Source organism: Malus domestica, chromosome 17 (genome assembly GCF_042453785.1).
Source record: "Malus domestica chromosome 17, GDT2T_hap1".
NCBI classification, from domain to species: Eukaryota; Viridiplantae; Streptophyta; class Magnoliopsida; order Rosales; family Rosaceae; genus Malus; species Malus domestica.
Window position 1 is genome coordinate 3,380,889 of NC_091677.1, and position 22,618 is coordinate 3,403,506.

General features: G+C 36.4%; 1 protein-coding gene across 1 annotated transcript; it reads right to left on the bottom strand.

Moving 5' to 3' along the window:
- Window positions 1-8,930: 8,930 nt before the first annotated feature.
- On the bottom strand, window positions 8,931-12,580 carry LOC103404417 (V-type proton ATPase subunit d2). The gene is made up of 10 exons (XM_008343320.4): window positions 12,163-12,580; window positions 11,199-11,319; window positions 10,831-10,938; window positions 10,605-10,707; window positions 10,427-10,507; window positions 10,226-10,311; window positions 10,061-10,120; window positions 9,917-9,965; window positions 9,533-9,667; window positions 8,931-9,418 (listed from the first exon to the last, which is right to left on the bottom strand). The coding sequence occupies exons 1-10, from the start codon at window positions 12,341-12,343 to the stop codon at window positions 9,287-9,289; spliced, it is 1,056 nt and encodes a 351-aa protein (XP_008341542.1). The 5' UTR covers window positions 12,344-12,580; the 3' UTR covers window positions 8,931-9,286.
- Window positions 12,581-22,618: the final 10,038 nt, after the last annotated feature.

Genomic DNA, 22,618 nt, shown 5'->3' on the forward strand with positions numbered 1-22,618 from the left:
GTGAGTACAAGTGAATGATTTAGTACAAATGACATTAGGAAATATTGTGGGAGAATGATCTCGTAGCCACGAAACTTCTAAGTACCGGAGTGTGGTATCGTCTTGACTTGCCTTTATCTGTCTCATAGGTAGATGTGGCATCTTCTCTGGAAGTACTCTTCCTCCATCCAGGGGTGGTATCTGTAACTGGTGGAGATGCACAAGGTAATGTATCAATTTCACTTGAAGCTTACTTGTAGTTTCATGCTTGGTCAAGCGAGATACAAACCATGTAGTAGGAGTCCCCCAAGTCGCCGAGCTAGGGGATCTGCTGAAAGAGGTGACAGACAAGGTAAGCAATCAGAGCTCCGGCTGATTGTTCACATTCTCCCTATCTTGCAGGCAGCATGAAGGATAAAGAGAAGAAAAATGAGGAGAGATGATATGGGATACTTTTGCTTTTGAAGAAGTAACTTTCCACAGGCTTATTCTTGAACTGGGCTGGAGGGTTTTCTGGTTTCCTCCAGAGTATAAGGCCGACTGAAGAATTTGAGGGTCAAAACAAGTCCATCAAATCTAGAGTACGTTCGACCCTGCTGATATGGGATACTTTTGCTTTTAATAGAGTAGTGGATGTATCGGCACGTGTGCTGTTACGCTTGTCTCCACATGCTTCCTTGTATCCTTCTCACTTGCCCTATCTGTTCCTCAGGCAGATGCGGTATCTTCCCTGGAAGCATAAGATGTTGAAGATGAGTACTCGAGAGCAATGCCAGGTAAGTAATCAGGTAAGGGGTTCCAGGCAGTCAGTTCCTGGCTGGAAGCTTGATTCCAAGTGCTGACTGATTGCTCTATTTCTCCTTGTCTTGCAGGTAAGAACAAGGCCAAAGGAAAAGACAGGGAAAAAGCATGATATGGGATACTCTTGCTTTTAACCCTGATGATATGAGATATTCTTGCTCTAGTATAGCTTGTTTACAGAGGTATTATCGGGGGGAAAGAAAGCTGAATATTTCGAAAGGCTTTGTTGGGAGTGCCCTCTCAGATAAGAGAAAGGGTTGAACATTTTTGCAGGTCTGCCTGTCCATTAGGGATGGAAGTCGACATATATAGGAGTCTCCCTAACATCAAGTAATAATGCTATTCCTTTACCCTGCTTGGTTATAGCACGGTAGTGGGAGCTGCTAGCTTCACATGTTTTAACTCTGTCAGAGCACTTTGAAAAAGTGGTTTGTGGTATCTGGAAAGCTGATGTTGCGTGTGAAGATTACAGACCTGTCGGGGGTCTGGCTCTCGAGATTCGGAGAACGATGCCTCTTCGATTTTTGAGAAAGCAATCCTGCTGGGGGTCTGGCTCTCGAGATTCGGAGAGCGGTGTCTCTTCGATTTTGAGAAAGTAATCATGTTGAGAGTCTGGCTCTCGAGATTCGGAGGGCCGTGCCTCTTCGATTTTGGAGCAAGCAATCTTGTTGGGAGTGTTTTCTCGAATGTGAGTAAAGGTTGGGCATGTTTGCTAGTCTACCTTGCCACGAAGCACAGAGGTTGACACACAGGGACTTTCCAATTATCCAGCAGTGGTACTGTTCCTTTGCCCTCTCTTCGATTTTGAGAAAGTAATCATGTTGGGAGTCTGGCTCTCGAGATTCGGAGGGCGGTGCCTCTTCGATTTTGGAGCAAGCAATCTTGTTGGGAGTGTTTTCTCGAATGTGAGTAAAGGTTGGGCATGTTTGCTAGTCTACCTTGCCACGAAGCACAAAGGTTGACACACCGGGACTTTCCAATTATCCAGCAGTGGTACTGTTCCTTTACCCTCTCTTCGATTTTTGATAAAGTAATCATGTTGGGAGTCTGGCTCTCGAGATTCGGAGGGCGGTGCCTCTTCGATTTTGGAGCAAGCAATCTTGTTAGGAGTGTTTTCTCGAATGTGAGTAAAGGTTGGGCATGTTTGCTAGTCTACCTTGCCACGAAGCACAGAGGTTGACACACCGGGACTTTCCAATTATCCAGCAGTGGTACTGTTCCTTTACCCTTGTGGGTAATAATATGGTAGCTAGACCTTCAAAATTTATGTGTCTAAACTTTGTTAGTGTTGTTTCTTTGCAATTCTTTTACCCTTCTTGGTCAGAGCGATGTAGTGGGAGCTGCAAGCTTCACGTGTCTCAACTTTGTCAGAGAACTTTGGCAAAGTTATCTGTGGTACCCATGAGCTACTGTTGCGTGTGGGAAGTGGGTGATTGAACAATACGATTCATGTGCTTTCTACTTCGCCAGAAATCTTCGACAGAATGCCCATAATTTCCGCAAAGCTGAGTATGCGTGTGACAGGTGCTGACAAGGCTGGAAAAGTAGGTGCCTCTTCGATTTCTGAAATCGGCCCTCGTGGTCTCTGATCAGCCCAGCTTTTGAGAAAGCAAGCCTCTTCGATTTCTGAGATCGGCCTTTATGGTCTTTGAGCAGCCCAACTTTTGAGAAAGCAAACACCTCTTCGATTTCTGAGATCGACCCTCGTGGTCTCTGAGCAGCCCAGCTTTTGAGAAAGCAAACGCCTCTTCGATTTCTGAGCAGGCGCCTCTTCGATTTCTGAAGCTTCGTCGAGTGCAGATTTTTATAGGGGCTAACATTAAGTTCCAAAGCACACTTGAATATCCACCAGTAGAAGCTCCATTCTTGCACTTCTAAGATCTTGATTTGTCCGACCTCTTCTCTCTTCAACACCTTTGAAAATGTCTGGCCCCTCCGACCGTCGTTTTGACTTGAACCTTGTTGAAGAGGCAGCCCCGCCTTCTCCAGACAACATATGGAGCCCATCCTTCGTCTCCCCTACTGGTCCTCTTACCGTTGGGGATTCCGTGATGAAGAATGATATGACCGCTGCGGTAGTGGCCAGGAACCTTCTCACTCCCAAAGATAACAGACTACTTTCTAAACGGTCTGATGAGTTGTCTGTTAAGGATTCTCTGGCTCTCAGTGTTCAGTGTGCAGGTTCTGTGTCTAATATGGCCCAACGCCTATTTGCTCGAACCCGCCAAGTTGAATCATTGGCGGCTGAAGTGATGAGTCTCAAACAGGAGATTAGAGGGCTCAAGCATGAGAATAAACAGTTGCACCGGCTCGCACATGACTATGCTACAAACATGAAGAGGAAGCTTGACCAGATGAATGAATCTGATGGTCAGGTTTTACTTGATCATCAGAGATTTGTGGGTTTGTTCCAAAGGCATTTATTGCCTTCGTCTTCTGGGGCTGTACCGCGTAATGAAGCTCCAAATGATCAATCTCTGATGCCTCCTCCTTCTAGGGTTTTGTCCAGTACTGAGACTCCGAATGATCCCCCTCCGGTGCCTTCTCTTTCTGGGGCTCTACCGACTGCTGAGACTTCTCCTAAGCAACCTTTGTGAAGGCTCCCTCTTGTTTGTTTATTTTGACTCAAGTATATGTACATATTTGTAACTTATCGGGGATATCAATAAATAAGCTTTCCTTCATTTCAACGTATTGTGTTAAATACACCAAAGCCTTCTTCGCTAAGTTCTTTGAATTTTCTTTTGTTGAAGCTTGTATGTTGAAGCTTTGTGAGTGGAGCATATAGGTTGAGGTAGTGTTCCCTTAATTTCCCGAGTGAGGAAAACTTCTCGGTTGGAGACTTGGAAAATCCAAGTCACTGAGTGGGATCGGCTATATGAATCTTAGAACGCCATTGTGTTCTGTCCTCCGTTAGATCCAAGTACTCTAAGTCTTTTCTTAGGGTCTCTTCCAAAGTTTTCCTAGGTCTTCCTCTGCCCCTTCGGCCCTGAACCTCTGTCCCATAGTCGCATCTTCTAATCGGAGCGTCAGTAGGCCTTCTTTGCACATGTCCAAACCACCGTAACCGATTTTCTCTCATCTTTCCTTCAATTTCGGCTACTCCTACTTTACCCCGGATATCCTCATTCCTAATCTTATCCTTTCTCGTGTGCCCACACATCCAACGAAGCATCCTCATCTCCGCTACACCCATTTTGTGTACGTGTTGATGCTTCACCGCCCAACATTCTGTGCCATACAGCATCGCTGGCCTTATTGCCGTCCTATAAAATTTTCCCTTGAGCTTCAGTGGCATACGGCGGTCACACAACACGCCGGATGCACTCTTCCACTTCATCCATCCAGCTTGTATTCTATGGTTGAGATTTCCATCTAATTCTCCGTTCTTTTGCAAGATAGATCCTAGGTAACGAAAACGGTCGCTCTTTGGTATTTCTTGATCTCCGATCCTCACCCCTAACTCGTTTTGGCCTCCATTTGCACTGAACTTGCACTCCATATATTCTGTCTTTGATCGGCTTAGGCGAAGACCTTTAGATTCCAACACTTCTCTCCAAAGGTTAAGCTTTGCATTTACCCCTTCCTGAGTTTCATCTATCAACACTATATCGTCTGCGAAAAGCATACACCAAGGAATATCACCTTGAATATGTCCTGTTAACTCATCCATTACCAACGCAAAAAGGTAAGGACTTAAGGATGAGCCTTGATGTAATCCTACAGTTATGGGAAAGCTTTCGGTTTGTCCTTCATGAGTTCTTACGGCAGTCTTTGCTCCTTCATACATATCCTGTATAGCTTGGATATATGCTACTCGTACTCCTTTCTTCTCTAAAATCCTTCAAAGAATGTCTCTTGGGACCCTATCATACGCTTTTTCCAAATCTATAAAGACCATGTGTAAATCCTTTTTCCCATCTCTATATCTTTCCATCAATCTTCGTAAGAGATAGATTGCCTCCATGGTTGAGCGCCCTGGCATGAACCCGAATTGGTTGTCCGAAACCCGTGTCTCTTGCCTCAATCTATGCTCAATGACTCTCTCCCAGAGCTTCATTGTATGACTCATTAGCTTAATTCCCCTATAGTTCATGCAATTTTGTACATCGCCCTTATTCTTGTAGATAGGCACCAAAGTGCTCATTCGCCACTCATTCGGCATCTTCTTCGTTTTCAAAATCCTATTGAAAAGGTCAGTGAGCCATGTTATACCTGTCTCTCCCAAAACTTTCCACACTTCGATTGGTATATCGTCTGGGCCTACTGCTTTTCTATGCTTCATCTTCTTCAAAGCTACACCCACTTCTTCCTTCCGGATTCTACGATAAAAAGAGTAGTTTCTACACTCTTCTGAGTTACTCAACTCCCTTAAAGAAGCACTCCTTCCATGTCCTTCATTGAAAAGATTATGAAAATAACCTTTCCATCTGTCTTTAACCGCGTTCTCTGTAGCAAGAACCTTTCCATCCTCATCCTTGATGCACCTCACTTGGTTTAGGTCCTTTGTCTTCTTTTCCCTTGCTCTAGCTAGTTTATAGATATCCAACTCTCCTTCTTTGGTATCTAGTCGCTTATACATATCGTCATAAGCCACTAACTTAGCTTCTCTCACAGCTTTCTTCGCCTCTTGCTTCGCTTTTCTATACCTTTCACCATTTTCATCGGTCCTATCCTTGTATAAGGCTTTACAACATTCCTTCTTAGCCTTCACCTTTGCTTGTACCTCCTCATTCCACCACCAAGATTCCTTTTGGTGTGGGGCAAAGCCCTTGGACTCTCCTAATACCTCTTTTGCTACTTTTCGGATACAACTAGCCATGGAATCCCACATTTGGTTAGCTTCCCCCTCTCTATCCCACACACACTGGGTGATTACTTTCTCTTTGAAAATGGTTTGTTTTTCTTCTTTTAGATTCCACCATCTAGTCATTGGGCACTTCCAAGTCTTGTTCTTTTTTCTCACTCTTTTGATATGTACATCCATCACCAACAAGCGATGTTGATTAGTCACGCTCTCTCCTGGTATAACTTTGCAATCCTTACAAGTTATCCATGAACCCTAATCAACAAAAATTAAAAAACGTAAATTGAAGATTTTTTCCCAACTATTCAGACTCAAAATTCATGAAAGAAAATGGTGTGATATGATCATATATACCTGAGAGAAGACTATAGCATTCTTGTCCAATAATATGTGATCGAAACGATTTGAATTGGCGGTGCGGATATCGACGACATTCGGATCAGAAAACTTGAATTGCTGCGAATCCTTACGCATGGATAGATAGGCCTCCCTCACTTCTGGCTTTTGCGAGGAGGAGGACGGTGGTTGCTGCAGCCACCGCTCCCAGTACAAGCGCCGCCAGATGAAGTCGGAATATGCGACCATTCTGAAATATTTGCAGTTCATGGCGACGTTGGAGAGGTCCTGGAGGCTTAAGTTGGTGGCGCACTGAGCCAGCGAATCCACGTTTAGATCGACGATGGTTGTTGCCGGCGGAGACAGCGACCTCTTGTTCCGTTTCATTGGTGGAAATGGTGATGAGACTTCCATTGAAATTGAATCAAAACCCTAACAATTGGGATTTGAGAGTGAAGAGTACACAACTTTTGGTGATGAGAGTGACCGGTGACGCTTCCATTATTGAAGCTGTGTTGCATGCTGTACTGGGGAAGGACCAATATTCTCCAGCCTGGATCCCCTCTGGATCCATTACGTGGATCCTCACATCAGTAGTTCGTGTATCGTGCGATCAGAAATCATTTGATTTGTATTATTTTAAATTAAACATAAATAGTACTTAACGAAAATTGACCGCATAATAAACTATGAATGGTTGAGATGTGGAAATCCTAATCCGGAGGGTATCCTTTTCCGTAATTTTGAATCATATTATTACTGATTTATTGACACTGCATAGGGAATAACAACAACCCCACACACATCTCTCTACTCTCTCTCTCTCGCGCCCTCTCTCTCCATTGTTAGATAAAATAAGCCATAACAGCGTCGTAATAATACGGTTTAGTGACATTTTTTATTTATTTATGAACAGTATTTATAATATTTAAGAAATTGTCTATGTTTTTGTTGAAATATTCAAAAAATTAAGGATCAATATGAAAAAGCGTTGAAATGCAGACTTCATCTTATATCAACGAGATATAAATCAATCAATATTGATGATATTTACTGATTCACCACAAAAAAATTTGTCAGAACCTATTGCAAATTTTGAACTTTTGAATTTTTTTGAGAAACTTTCTTTAATTTCGACTAAATCTAAATAAATTGATATACCTAATTAAGAATTTCCATAATTTCTGTTGAAGGCAACTAATAAAAATATCAATATATATATATATATATATATATATATATTCATAAATTTGCATATTAATATTTTAAATAAATAAGGTTTTATGTTCGATTCTCCCTAAATGCAAATTCGAACCAAGTTATTATAGCTAGCTTATTGTAAAGTTTAGCCCACTTCTCCAACCCTTGGTATATATAATATTGTTTGTATTAAAATCACTAAGGGCCTTTTGAGAAAGAACCTGAAATAACTAAAAGAGGTTTTTGAAAGCTAAAAGCGCTTATATTTTAGGGTAAATTACATAGTAGCCCCTCAGGTTTGAGGTCTATTACAACCTCATACAACATCTTTAAAACATTTCACTTTCATACCTCACGTTCTATTTTATTTCAAAATAATACATCCGTTACATTTTCCATCCATTGATCCGTTAAGTGCTGACGTGGCTGCCACATTTGTGCCACGTGGCTGCCAAATGTGTGCCACGTGGCAAAAATAATAATTTTTTAATTTTTTTTTTAAAACCTGAATCTTCTAAATTAAAAAAGAAAAAAAAAAGAGGCAAAAGGCAACCAAAACAAAACCTAACCCATAACCCAACTTCCCCCGACCCAACTCCCTCTCCTCCACCATCTTCAACTCCCCCGCAACCCCCACCCCACCCCCACCTCCCCCGTAACCCCCAACTTCCCCCGACCCACCTCCCTCTCCTCCACCATCTTCAACTCCCCCGCAACCCCCACCCCACCCCCACCTCCCCCGTAACCCCCCACCTTCTCCCTCTCATCCCTCTTCACTTCCCCGACCTTCGTCCTCTCCCGTCACCACCAAAACCTCAAGTTCTCCCTCTCCGTCACTTTCCCCGACCGCGGACAGGAATTGAGGGCTTGGGTCCATGGTGGTTTGTGGCCATCACCGACCTTTGAGTACGACACCGGCTTGTTCCACTCCAACGTATGGGCATGGGGGATCGACGAAACGCAGTGCACGACGACGAGGCCAAAATTGGAGGCGAGCTTTGGATTTTGAGATATAGGTTTTATTTTGGTGCAGGGGTTTTTAAAATCCGCGTTGGGAAGCTTGCAGATGTTGTGGAGTTACTGGAGAAAAAGCTGGGGAGAATAAGATGTGGGTTGGTATTTCACGAATTCATGGCGTCGCACATCCAAATGCGCCGTGGATTATGGCGTCGCAGGGTAGGCAGAGAATGAATTGGGAGGAGGAGATCTTGCAGGAGTCGCAGAGCTTGGAGGGAGGAGAGGGAAGGGACGAAGGTTGGGGAAGATGGGTTGCTGACGAGTTTGCGATGGTGTGGGGGGGGGTTTGCGGGGAAGTCGGCCGTGGAGAGAATGGATGAAGGGTTGTTTGTGGGTTGCAGGGGTGGGGCGATGGGGTGTTAGGGTTTTGCTTTTTTTTTTTTTTTTGAAATTTTTTTAATTTAGAAGATTTAGGTTTTTAAAAAAAATTAAAATTTTTTTTTTTGCCACATGACACACATTTGGCAACCACGTGGCACAAATGTGGCAGCCACGTCAGCACTTAACGGATCAATGGATGGAAAATGTAACGGATGTATTATTTTGAAATAAAATAGAACGTGAGGTATGAAAGTGAAATGTTTTAAAGATGTTGTATGAGGTTGTAATAGACCTCAAACCTAAGGGGCTACTATGTAATTTACCCTATATTTTATATAAGTTTTATCTAAGAAGCACTGGTCAAATGCTTTTCTAGGAAGCACTTCGAAGTGCTATCCGGTTGGAATTTTAGTAAAATTTCAAGGTATCAATAAACACTTTTTGCATATGCCCTTACGAGCATAAGTAATTCATCGAGAATCAGAATAATTTTATTTCATCCAACATCCATTTTGGGTAAAGAAACATGCTATACAAATTTGAAAAAAATCTCGCTATAAGACTGCTACTATATAATATCTCAAATTACAATATATAAATCCAATTTATCCTCGCAACTGTAACATGTTCGACTTCAGAATATGAAATATTCCCTCTTTAAGTAAAAACAACTGGAATAATATATGCAAAAGTGCTTATTAGGGGGAACACCGGGATATTCCAAACAACGCAACCGCACCCATCTCTACAATTTGTTCGGGGATGAGATGGGGAGGAGATTTACAGAAGATCATGCCAAAGAACGAATGCTTATCTCTAATCCGACTAAAATATGAAGACCACGCTGTCGTGAACTCGGGACTTCTGGTTCTGAGCCACACACTCCGATATCCACATCAGATTTCTAATCTCCTGCTCCCTCAACCTCATGTATGCAAAGAAAACACCGTAATGGAACTGCAGGTCGGAGGGAGAAACAAAAGTGTTCAGTGACTGAATGGAGAGGAGACCCAAAGAAAAGTGAACCAGAATACGAAATAGACGTGGCTGCAAAGTAACTGCAATACAAACCTGTTGCTCAAATGCCAGGCAAAGCCTTTTCACCTCCTCTTCATAAAATGCCTTGTCAAGCAGCTGGCTCTCGCCATAGGATAGCTTTGAAAAAATAGACTGATAAGGAGGATATTTTTCCATGCAACCACGGACCTTCAACAAACAAGTTGTCAGCTTAGGCGAAACCGATACTAATATGTGAGAACGTTAAGTAAAGAGATAAGGTAATCAACTGATATTAGCATGTAACAGAATCTAGACCAGTGAACCCGAACAATGTCATAAAATTTTAATTTACTCCGTCTTGCCCCAAATTAGCAGACAGCCTTCACAAGAAGATGGAGCAATAATTCAAGTATCATTTTGGGCAAGAAATAAAACTAATTGAAGCACACAGCATACCTGATCAATGTCCTCACAAACAGCAAGTTCCTCGTGGCCATAGGGATAGCTGGACAAAATATGCAAACAGTTGTCAGCGTCGTCAATCCAAAATATAACATAACTTACAAGTCATCAACAAATCATTATGGCCGAAGAACTTACAGTAAACCAAAGCTAGAGTACAACTTCCTGCGATCGTCTCGAGTAAGCTCAGTTCCGATACTGCAGGGTGTGAACAAACAGCATGAGGCCATTAAAAGAAGAATGGTTAAGACCTCTGAAAATACGACATAAAGAAAACTTGTTGGCACCTCAACATTAACTTACCTGTTTATTGTAATATTGACAGCCCTTCTGTCAGCCTCAAAAGCAAGTAAGTCAGACATAATCTCTGCTGTGGCACCACCTAGTTTCTGTCCATAAGACCAAAAGCAAATTTATGAGAAAAAAAAAAATACAAAATATGTAAATGAAAAACTTGACAGATTGAAATATATAAATACTCTCGAGTTTGAAATCAAAAGTTACCTGACAAAACCTGTAAAAGTCTTCAAGATATGCCTTGTAAAGAGTGTTCCTCATTATTTCAATGTTCATGTCATCCAGGTCCTGAAAACAAGAATGATGAATAAAAAATCAGATACCTACCACAACAATTGAATACTAACCCATTGGAAAATAATAGTATAGGGTCACTAAATCATACATCGGATGTAATACATTCAGAAAAGTAGGGAGCAAGCGGTGTGTCAACAAGCACCAATCTGTAAAGCTCCCGCATATTCTGTGCAACCGCCAGGGTGGCAATGCTGATGAGAAAAACATGAACGAGATGAGATTTTATAAGAACGTCAAAGTCGTAGAAAACACTTACGAGTGAAAAGGATAAATAAAAGAAAATGGAATACATAGCTCTATGAAAATGACAATACCTGTCAAACATGCCCAAGGGGTGGCATTTTTCCAACAGTTCCTGAACATCTCTCTCATGCAAGGTTCCAGTAACAATCAGGACAACATTGTCTATCATGTGACCATATCTGGAGGAAGATAAGAAACATTAAATAAATTCCCAGTTACAGCTAAAATTTTACTGATGAATACCTATATAATTAAGGTTGTAATTTTCCCACGTCATAAGATCCTCCTGCCTTGCCGGAACAATGGCCTATTGTGATATGCTGACTAGTGAGTACTGGGCCAGCCTAAAGCCTAAATCACGTTTAGGTTTCGACATCTTTTCTCGTATTCTAATAAATAAAATTCAAATTACCAAACCGGAAATAAGGCAGGTACATACGTAATATACTCCAAAAAGGTTGACAAAGGTTCTGTAGCTTGGCATAGCATGTGCTTATACTCATCAACCAATTTAAGAGTGCACTTCTCCACAATTGTAGTTGTATGCAACGGGGAAGGTTCTGCAAGAAAATCCTTCAGATAAGCAAAGAACAATAATAGACCAGACAAGAGAGACCAATATATGGGCTTAAAAGTTAAAATGATCATGCACGTATAAATGTACGCTAGTATCAAAATCTCACCTGCTACCTTATGTCCCACATGTTATCCAAATTATTACTAGTACATCATTAAATTAACCAATTTTTTAACTAAACTTTAAACTATGATAACATGTATAAAGGAGGGACAATCATAAGATCTATTCGTTTCCCAGTAAGTTTAGCATATTGTTTCCTCTTCGGTTCCGCATTTACACAGTTCCTATCACGAACGTAATACTGGAATACTTTAATTGTCATGGTTAAATACAACTAGAGAAATACAGAGTGACATATCAACTCCACTCTAAATCACTTAAACATAAAGATCTATTTCAATCCATGACAGAAAAGTTTGATCTATTTCAATCCATGACAGGAAAGTATCAAACTTTCGACGTGGTTTTAACATTTTATTGAACAGTTAACCTAAAAATTCAAATTGAAATCCATCCTTAATGCAACCTAATATATTCACCTAGTGGCAGAATTTGCGCATTAAAAATTCACAACTTTTATAAGTCACTAAGATTTCGATCACGAAATGTTTCTCTTACTAATGCTAAATCAATGGAAACATCTTGAAATTTAAGCCCTAATTCAACCTAAATTTCAGATCGAAGGGCTGATTACTCCAGAACCCACGTCTTAATTTAATCATACGATCCAAAATTCAGTTCCCAATTGTGTTCATTTCCTCCATAAACAAACAGAAAGCTCAACGAAATGAAGACATTACAAAGAGATGCATACAAAACGCACCGTTTTGGAGGTAGGGGCCGTACTCAGTGGCAGAAAGGTGCATCTTGATATCATCGAGGGTCTCGCACTGGCACAAATTGTTGTAATCGGCGGCCGTGAGGAGGCCGGAGCGGTGTCCCCGCACTATGGCCTCCAAGTACCCGCCGTGAATGTTGAAGGTCATCGCTTCGAAGCCGTACATTTTCGCTAAAATTTACGCGATCTGCCACTGCCGATCCGAAAAATTGATGGCGTTGCGGGAGAGAAAAAGGGGACGATCAGGGAACCAGAAACCCCCTTCTGCAGCGAAATCTATGGAAACCCTAGCGATTTGCAGACGGAAGCTGAAATCTGGAAATTTGCAGGTTTAAAGAGGGAGAGACGATGACTGGCGATGAGAGCTGGAATGGACTATTAGCGGTTGTCAAATTACGCGGTTGCCCCTTTTGTTTTGCGTAATTGCCTAAAACCCTTTTCGCTCTGGCGGGTAATATTTTGGGGCTTCGTTTCCCGTGGATTTATTGGGCCTAAAGTAACTCAGCCTGGTTGTCCGCCTTAGATGAGCGCAATCAGTAGGCCCAAGTAGTTTTCTTAAGAACATTGAATGGCCCAGTTCGGCCCAAGTCCAGAAATGTAGAAGTCTAAAAGTAATTCCCAAATAACAGTTTGACGTGTGTGCATAATCTTTTTCTTTTTAAGGTGAAGTGCACGAGTTATTTCTAGGCAACTCAGAAGTGACTCAAGCACTGCTCAGTATGTAATTGTGTCACGCTATGATCTCGTGTGAGCTATTGACCAAGCAATGCTTGTTTCTGTATGTATCTGACTGTGATTGGTCGTTAAATAGTCAAATATAAATTTGAAGATATGAGATTAGGATGGCTAACGTTATTGTACTAGTAAGTTAGGCTTTTTAGCCAAATGGTGCTTGAAATTGACATAGTTCCTCACTTTGATGCTTGAGATTTAAAATTAATATAAGTCGACCCTAAGATTGTCCACAGTCAATCATTTTGATCATTCTATGAGAAATCTCTGTTAAATTGAGATCAACCCTCTCTCTGTTAACTTATGCCTTTAATCCTCTTCAATGCCTTAAATTCGACGGTCGAAAATTAAAAAGTATGAGCGAAAGATAAAAATAAATGTGTAGATAAGAACCACATAAAGTATATTTCCGAACCGTAATACCGGTCGAATTCGAATACCGGGTTTAAAGGTAACTAATTATATTTTAATGATAACAAAGCTTGCTTAGCGTTGTCTGGTATCTTAAAACAAAGTACACATCATCCAATAGGATATCGTATTAAAATTAAAAGTGGCGTTCTCTCGCTTTTGATGTCAAAACCTTTCTTTTTCTTTCCCTTTGGCCACTTGCAGGGGCCACGTAAAACCAAACGACCACGTGACCTACGGGATTTTCCGTGTGGAACCCTTCAGCCGGATTTCATTCGCCACGTGACCAATGTGCGCCATTATTCAAAGTCGTTTGCCATATCATTGGGTAGGTGTCTACCACATCCAAACCGTATGTAAAGATCATATACCTTTTTTAATACCAAATAAAAGGATATATACGAAAAATGGTGCCCGAATCATATTTTTGAACCAGTATTTGACGGGTGATATGTAAATGTCATGTCAATTAACGAGTTTATTCATAAAATGTTGATTATATGTATAATTTGTTACATGATTAACTACATTGAAATATTTGAGAATTCTAGAGAAAACGAAGAAGAAAAAAATGAACAGCGAAAAGGATAAAGAGAGAGAGAGAGAGAGAGAGAGGGAGGGAGCATTTAGAGAGGCAAATGAGACTTATGTATTAACTGATAAAATTACGTACTAATTACATTGGTCAGTTGTAGTTCCTAATATACCGAACACAGTACCAACTTACTTGCAACTAAGTAACCAACTAACGAATCACTTAACAACACAACAAATATTCTAACAACTTTAGTTGACGTGATAGTGCTTATATGACAACCAATGATCAAGAGACATTTGTCTCCAATTACGTGGTACACAAATGTAATCTTCTTAAAATTACTTGACACATATTACATATCAGAATCTCATTCGCAGTTTTGAGCCGTAGAAGGAATTGTGTGATCCCATAAGTAAACCAAATGAAACTGCGAACATATGGAATCACCAGATGGCATCTTGTATAACGTTGGAGTCTCAAATATTGTGATAGGGATGACAGAGGAGGCGTGGAGCTACATATCGGATGCTGTGGTCATTGCTTACGACATAAACTGATATAACTGTCGTTTGAAATAAAAAACTGATATAACTGCCGCCCCTAAATACGTAGAGCTGGTGGTGCTTGTCGTTTATCATTTATTCCTTCCGTTGAGGGTCTCATTTCTTCCTAGGTTCAACAGGCATGGCACCATGCTCATGCAGCTCAGCAAAGGATTTATGTTTCGGATATCCCACTTGAAAAATTACGAATTGATTATATATATGAGAACGGATTTGTGGCATCATTTTTTTTTACATACTTTTTTATACATGTTTTTGTGAGACTCATTTCGTAATATATTTCAAAGATTCGAACCATCTATTTCTTATGTTTTCCCTCGAAGATCATATCTAACCGAAACCATCCAAATATGAAATCATATGAACGTTGCATTAAGGGTTTAGAGTTTCTTTGTCAAATCATATTAATTCATTTTCTTCACTACAAATGAAAGTTTTAATGGTTTTGGATTTTTCTAATTCGTTGCAAAGATGATTTATCAATGATGTTCTAAAAGTTCGACTGATTAAACTGTTAAAATACATTACAAAATAGCTTCCCAAAAACATACATAAACAATTTTCTAAAAATAATAATGCTACGAATCCGCCATATATAAAATGCACAATAACATGCACGTTCATTTTTTATTCGTAGCTTAAGAATGCACAATAACATATTTCAAGAACTTTTGTTTTCCTATAATCAAGCAAACCAATACAAATGGTTTACTACTTTCTTTCTCTTATTAATTAATTACTCACCTCATACTTCATGCTTACGTTTATTGAGAAATTATAATCTGCTATTGAAAAACGAGATACTTCGGATGTGGTCCCTAATCTTTAATATTCTTTGACTAAAACCTTAATGGTATCCAAAGTTTGATCAAAGTCCCTTGACTTTGTACACCTCATTATATTACAATTAATATTTATATTTTTATAGATTTGACTTTAATTATTTGATATTTTATGAGATTTATAATCCTATAAATTTAAAATCCCTCATTATAATACTACTATAAGCGGTTACAATAAAAAAATTCAAACATTTTGATTGAATAAATGGATAAAAACTATGTAAAAATAAGAAATAATAGATGGCAAAAGAATGTATCCATAGTGTTAAAAAATTTGGTACATTTTACAAAAAAAATTGGTACATTTCACATATAACAAAGTGGTACATTAATAAACAAGAATGGGTACATTATAAATAAATTAGGCTACATATAAAAGATTAAAAAAATATGAGTACAGATGAATTTTAAAAAATATAGGCGCTAAAAGAAATTAATACATGGGTACAAAAATAAAACTAAAAAAAAAATACTACAAATTTAAAAAAAAATGTTGCAAATTAAAAGTGGGTACACATTAAAAATATAAATATATGATACAAAGTTTAGGCATAAAACATAAATATACCATATGTAATTTTTCTATCATTGATTAAATATATTATGTCACGTGTCGGTATACAAATGGGTACAAACACAAATAAAACGTTAAAAAATAGGGAACTTTAATGAAAAGCACCCGGTACTGTTCACTTTAACGAAAAACCATATTTTTACACTAAAAAGTCAATCATGGTACTATTCACTTTACCCTTTATTTTGTCCTTATCATTAAAACTCAAAGTTTTCAAACCCTTTTCATTAGTTTTCCTTAAAAAATATGGGCACAAAAAGAAACTAATATATGGGTACAAATTAAAAATGAAAAAAAAATTGGTACAAATTAAAAATGAAAAAAAAATTGGTACAAATTAAAAATAGGTACAAACTAAAAATAAAAATATATGATAAAAATTTAGCCATAAATATAAATATACTAATTGTAACATTTTTAACACTAAAGGAATATATTTAAAAATAAAATTATTATATTATTCAAATAATTAATGATGTTATTAATATCAAGGACCTTGATCAAAAATTGAAAATGAATAGGATTTTAATCAATGGAGTAGTAAAAAGAAGAATGTGAACGTAATTTCTCCATTGAAAAACCCTCATGCATATGACAATTCATGAATATTTTTCTTCAAATATAAACCCGTTGTCCATTATTGTATCACTATCATGTGCACTAAGTGTGAAATTTTTTTGATACCCTCAATATTTATGTAAAATATCAGAAAAAGATATGAAAAAATGGGTGAAGTCTAACCTTCATCCATATCGGAAAAACTCTTAAATTTTAACTAAAATCGTTCGTCGATAATTCAGACATATTGGTTAAATATCGGAAAAACTTTTATATCTCATTTAAATCAATGTTTGACATTTCCTAAAATTTTATTTTAAATTTCTACATTTTCAAGCAAATTTTCATCGTAGGCAACCAATATTGATACATCTATTAATATTTTTCACAAATTTGCATACCTATATTTTTACCAATACTGATATTTTACATACAATGTACACTGAACTAAAGTCACAAGTGAATAGGAAGTCAACGGCACCAAAAGTCCTCTCACGTCAATCCCCTGATCGGTCTCTTGAGTGTGATCACTTAGCTTTGCTTAACAAGCAAATCATTTGTCCAAAAAAAAAGAAAAAAAAAAAACAAGCAAAGCATGAAATTAGTCAAGACACCATTTATTATGGTTAGAATTCGTCAATAAGTAAAGGTGTACATCGTTTTTCATAAAAGGGATTTGAAGATGATGTATCGATAATCTAACAAAGACTTTTCCTTTTGTGTCGAAATTAAGGAAGAAATAGACTTTTATCCAGGGAAATTACCCATATCCACATATATTCCAAATCCAAGCATATATAAAGAAGATGCCAACTAAAAAGGGAAAAAATAAGGCCAAATTAAAGTTAGATAAAAAGTTAATTAAGGTTTTGTGGTCCTAATCAAGAATTTATTGTTGTGTTTCTCTATGCATGTATGTCAATTTTTGTAGGCCTACAAGCTAAACCTACCCCCATTTCCCTCTCGCAAAACCACCTGCACACTTTTATTTTGCAAGATTATAGTAATATTTAAACTATTATAATTTTGGAGATGAGAGATTATTACCGGAATGTAACCGACAAATAAATTATTTAGATCAATTGACCTAACTCATATTTGCATACACAATCCCATTAGTTTGTCGTCTTATGTTAGATAGTTAATATTACAAACCAAAATAGTCTATAACATTGACATAACTTATCAGTTTGATCATTGACATGAAAATCGATAGAAGTAATCATTGAGTTTGTCCACTGTAAATCATTTGGTTTTTTCGTAAAAAATCTGTCAATATCCTTGTTGAATTGTCACATGAATGACCAAGTGCTAACTTTTTTAAGGGTATTTTTATCAAACCAACTCCTCCATCTAATGACAATATTTACCATTTTTTTACGAAATGATCATAATGATTTACGGTGGACAAACTTATGAATCACTTCCATCGGTTTTGATTGTAATGGACCAAAATAAAGAGTTATGCCTGACATAATTCGTGATTATTTTAGATAAGGAAAAAAAATAAAAAAAGAAGCCTTTTTGTTTTTGTCGAAAAAACTTTTCCCAACTCGGTTAACACTCATGATCCTTGGAGATTAGCACAAACATTTTCAGAAACACAACTGATCAGACAGTCAGAGACTCAGAGGTATAATTCCACAAGACTACCAGCGTTACCATGCACCTTCACCTTTGCAGGTTCACGAGGCTGGAACCTGGGTTTTGATCTGTCATCTGTTTCTTCTTCTTCTTCTTCTTCTTCTTCTTCTTCTTCTTCTTCTTCTTCTAATTTGTTTCTACTTTCTGCGGGGTCGTGAGAAAGGTGTGGCTTTTGAAACGTACAAAATTATCTAGCCTGTATATTTTAACATTTTCTTGCAGAGCTGATTATTACTGTTATTTTTCGACAACAACAATTCAACCCGCCACCAAACCCTTTCTCTGCGTTTACGTTGCACCACCAAACCCTAAACCATTGCTAACAACAAAAATGAATGCGAAAATATCCAGCTTTTATTAACAAAAAGATTAATGCGAAAAAATTAATTTTGTAATTTTTAAATTAATTCTCTATTGTTATTTGTTATTTTTTAATTAATTCTCTTTTGTTTGTTGGATATTTTTTAATTAATTCTCATTTGTTTTTTTTTTTAAATTAATTCAGTCACCGTAAGGCGTAAGTAATTGATTTGATATGATGCATGAATAATAACAAAACAGGTAAGTGAGGGGAATAAAAGCCTATTATATAATATCTAATTTAATTAGCCTCATGACACAACAATATAATCTAAATCTCTACTATTTAATGAAATCTTTTTTGTTAATCAAAAGATGATGAAAAAATAACTTAGTCTTCTATAATTCAAAAAAATGATGGGCAATAATGTAATTTTACATGTCCAAATTTTACTTTTTTTATTAAAATCTCATTTACAGATGATGTTAAAATATCTTTAATATTTAAAATTAAAAAAAAAACCAAAAAAAAAAAACCTCACACTCCCCCACCCACGTTCTCTCTCTCTCTCCCTCTCTCCTCATTTTCTAAAAAAATATGTTCATACACATAAAGTGTGCAGACATATGCTAGTTACTTATTAACAAAATATTTTTTGTCAACTAAAAGAGGATAAAAAGACAATTTGATATTTTATTACAAAATCAAATCATGGCAATATTGTAATTTCGTACAGACCAAATATTACTTTTTTTAATTTCAAATCTCATCCACATATCATTATAACATCTCTAATTCCATACAAAAAAAAAACCCCAAGTTCTCTCACTCTCTCTCTCAATTCTCTCCAACTTCTCTTTTTATTTTCCTAGGTACAACTATATATTTTACGTATTCAATTGAGATTTTGAGGTATTTTAATTCTTTTAATGAATCTAAAGGTATTCAATTAGGATTTTAAGTGATTATCTGAAATTCAAGATGCATTCAATTAGAATTTTAAGATAGTTTATTAAAATCCTTAGAAATCTGGGTGTATTCAATTAGGATTTTAAAGAAGTTTATAACATTCCAGTGTATTCAATTAGAAATTGATTTAAATCATTTGAGAAAGTTGAGGAATTAGAGGGAATTGGAGAGATTTTGTAGTGTATTTTAAGCATCCACAAATCTCACATCTCCCCATGAGATTTCAAGGGAATTGAATCAAAATTTTATATGAAATCTCTACAAATCAATTAAACTTCATAAAAATTCATATATTTATAAATCCATTAAAGTCTTAAATTCTCAATTGAATAAATCTCGAGAAAGTATGTACAGATCATTTTTGAAGATAGTACAAGGGTACAATCATTGTTGAAGAAAATAAAAGAGTACGTACAGATTATTTTTGGATATTGAATATTGTCATATCCAAAGAAAAAAAGGGAAAATTGTCAAAGCGGAAGTTTCTACACATATCTGCCATGTTCAAACTAATCTATCCCTTAATTTAGAAAGTGTAGAAAAATGAGGGCATTGCTAATTAATTAGATTTAATTGTGTACTTGAGTTTCCTTTTCAATCTTTATTATAATCAACAAAATAATGCAAAAGGACTTTTTTTCTTTCTTTTCTTTAGATGTAGCTTTTGGAGTTAGGTAATAAATAAGGAAAACTAATAAATTTTTTTGAAAACTTTGAGTTTTAATCAAAAGGACAAAAATGTGTTGTAAGTGAATAGTATCATGAGTGACTTTTTAGAGTAAAAATGTCATTTTCGTTAAAAGTGAACAATACTATGAGTGTTTTGTTAAAACACTCTAATAAATATTCATATTTGTATAAGGTGTGTATTTGTGACACCATTTTTTTACGTAACTTTTTAAACATGTTTTTGTGAGACACATGTTGTATTGTATTTTAATGATCTGAATCATTTACCTTTTATAACATCATTCATAGATTATCCTTATCAAAAATTAGACAAATCCACAACTATTAAGATATTCATTTGTAGTAAAAAAATGAACAAATACGATTATACAAAAAAACTCTAAGTCCTTAATCTAACAGTCATATGGTTTCGAATTTTGGTGAGTTTTCAATAAACATACTTTTTAAGAGAAAACCTGAAATTTAGACGGTTCAAATCGTTGAAATATATTTGAAGTGAGCCCGCAAAAATGTGTGTAAAAAATTGTATACTTGAGTTGCTTTTCAATCTTATCATAATGAACAAAATATAATAGAAAAAAGATAGGATTTTTTTTTCTTTATAGATGTGATATATAACTTTTGGAGTAAGTAATAAATATTTGTAATATGTATCAGTTACCAGATCTGATAAACATAAAATATTATTTCAGATGTTTTACTTTTTGGTAAGTAATCATTTTGATTTTGAAAAATATATAATCAAATTACCATATAACACAAATCTACTGTATAAACAGAATACCACTTTTGACAAAAACAAAATATAAATACCAGTAGTAACTTCTTTTTTTTGTCAAATATACATTAGTAACTTCCTCGCTGAAAAAAAAAAAAAATAGTAACATCAGGTGATTCATGTGCTCAAGTGAAATTACCTCATCACCCTTGGTGTTAAAAATATTTTTTTGTTAACTCATTTTATATAAAATGGGCATAATGCATTTATTCATTGGTAGTGGCAGGTGAAGCTCAATGGTGAAAAGTAATCTTGTCTATGCACCCTAGTTCGGGCTCGACTCTTATTGATCCTCATCTCCACTAATAACTAACAATTTAACCCATCAACGTTATTGTAAATAGAAAAAACTTTTAGGTAGTGAGTTGTTTGAATTTAAATAATGTTTCAAAATTATTTATAAAAAAAAACTACCTAAAGCAGTGTGCTCCTCTGCATTCAAGTTTGGAATCATCTTTTCCCTAATTTAGATGAATTAAGTGTAATTATCTTAATGTTTATCAAAAATAATATTTTCAAGAATTCACCTGTAAGTAGATGCATACATATACGTAATAATAAGGAGTATCTTAAATATAAAAGTTAAATAAAATTATATGTTTATTTTGATAAGCAAATTATATATCTACTACGCAGTTTAGACTCAGAGGAATGTTAACTTAAGAGAGTGGACAATTCAGATCCCTTTTTGTGTTCCCTTAAAAGTAAAAATAAGTAAGTATGTCCGGACAAAAAAATTAGTAAATATTATACCATATTAACACAAGGAATGGATTATTGAATCTGTTGCTATGACATTTGAATTTATAATAATTATTACAATAATTTGACCCAACAAAGTGTTGTCCGCATGTAAAAAGTTAGACTAAAATTTTGTCAACTATTGTAATCTCCAATATTGATATTTGCCTATGAAATTATGAAAATATATTGCTTCATCCTACTTTCAAATTTCAGCAACCCTATTTACGGATATTTCAATAGTATCGAAAGTATCGATGATATTTAAAACCTTGCTTATAAATGAATTATCCATAAGACTTCATGTCATAAATTGACACTAATACAAGTTATATTCCTTTATTTACGTCCGTAGTTACAAGTACTTAAACTATGAAGGACATATGAAAAAATCGTATCTATATTATGCAACTTTTTAATCATCGAAGATGAGAATTGGAAAGTATGCCTGACACGTTGCGTTAATACTCTGAAAAGTTAATGAATCGGTTAATGTGTCGTAATTTTGCGCACAATAATTACAAAACCAACACAACGGGTATTTGTTTGGTGACTTATAAAAAGTCAGCTCTCTTAAGAAGAGGTGAAAAAATACAGACATATTTGGATTTCCCAAACCCAGAGGTAGTTTTCCACTTTCTACATTGGCAATAAGAAATCACAACAAGATTTCCAGTATCAAAATCTACGTTAGATGGCAGAAAGAAACTTGAAAACTGTGCGTATTTATTACAGAGTTCGACGCGATAGTTTGTGCATGACGACTTATAAAAGGTCTGCTCTCTTAAAAACAGGTGTAAAATACAAGCAAATTCTAGATTACCCAAATCCAGAGATATGTCTTCTCTTTCTACAATGCAAACCAGAAAGCACCCAAGATCAACAACTAGGTTGGATAGTAGAAAGAAAACATGAAAATTAGAAAAACCAAAAAGAAAAGTAAAAGAAAGAAGAAAAATCCAATTGAATATTAGTGCAAAATACATACATGTAGTGTTGGAGATGTGAAAATTGGGAAAAAGAGGGGCAACATGGGAAGAACAAAGAAAGATAGAGGAGGGAAGTGGATAAAATCCGCTGTTTGAATAGCCCACTGGAAA

Excerpts from the sequence above, each read along its gene's own strand:
- LOC103404417 (XM_008343320.4), bottom strand. The coding sequence starts at position 12,343 with ATGTACGGCTTCGAAGCGATGACCTTCAACATTCACGGCGGGTACTTG. Across the intron at positions 10,708-10,830 it reads CCCTTGGGCATGTTTGACAG|CATTGCCACCCTGGCGGTTG; the intron begins GTATTGTCATTT and ends TTTTCTCATCAG. Across the intron at positions 10,312-10,426 it reads ACTTTTACAGGTTTTGTCAG|AAACTAGGTGGTGCCACAGC; the intron begins GTAACTTTTGAT and ends TCTTATGGACAG.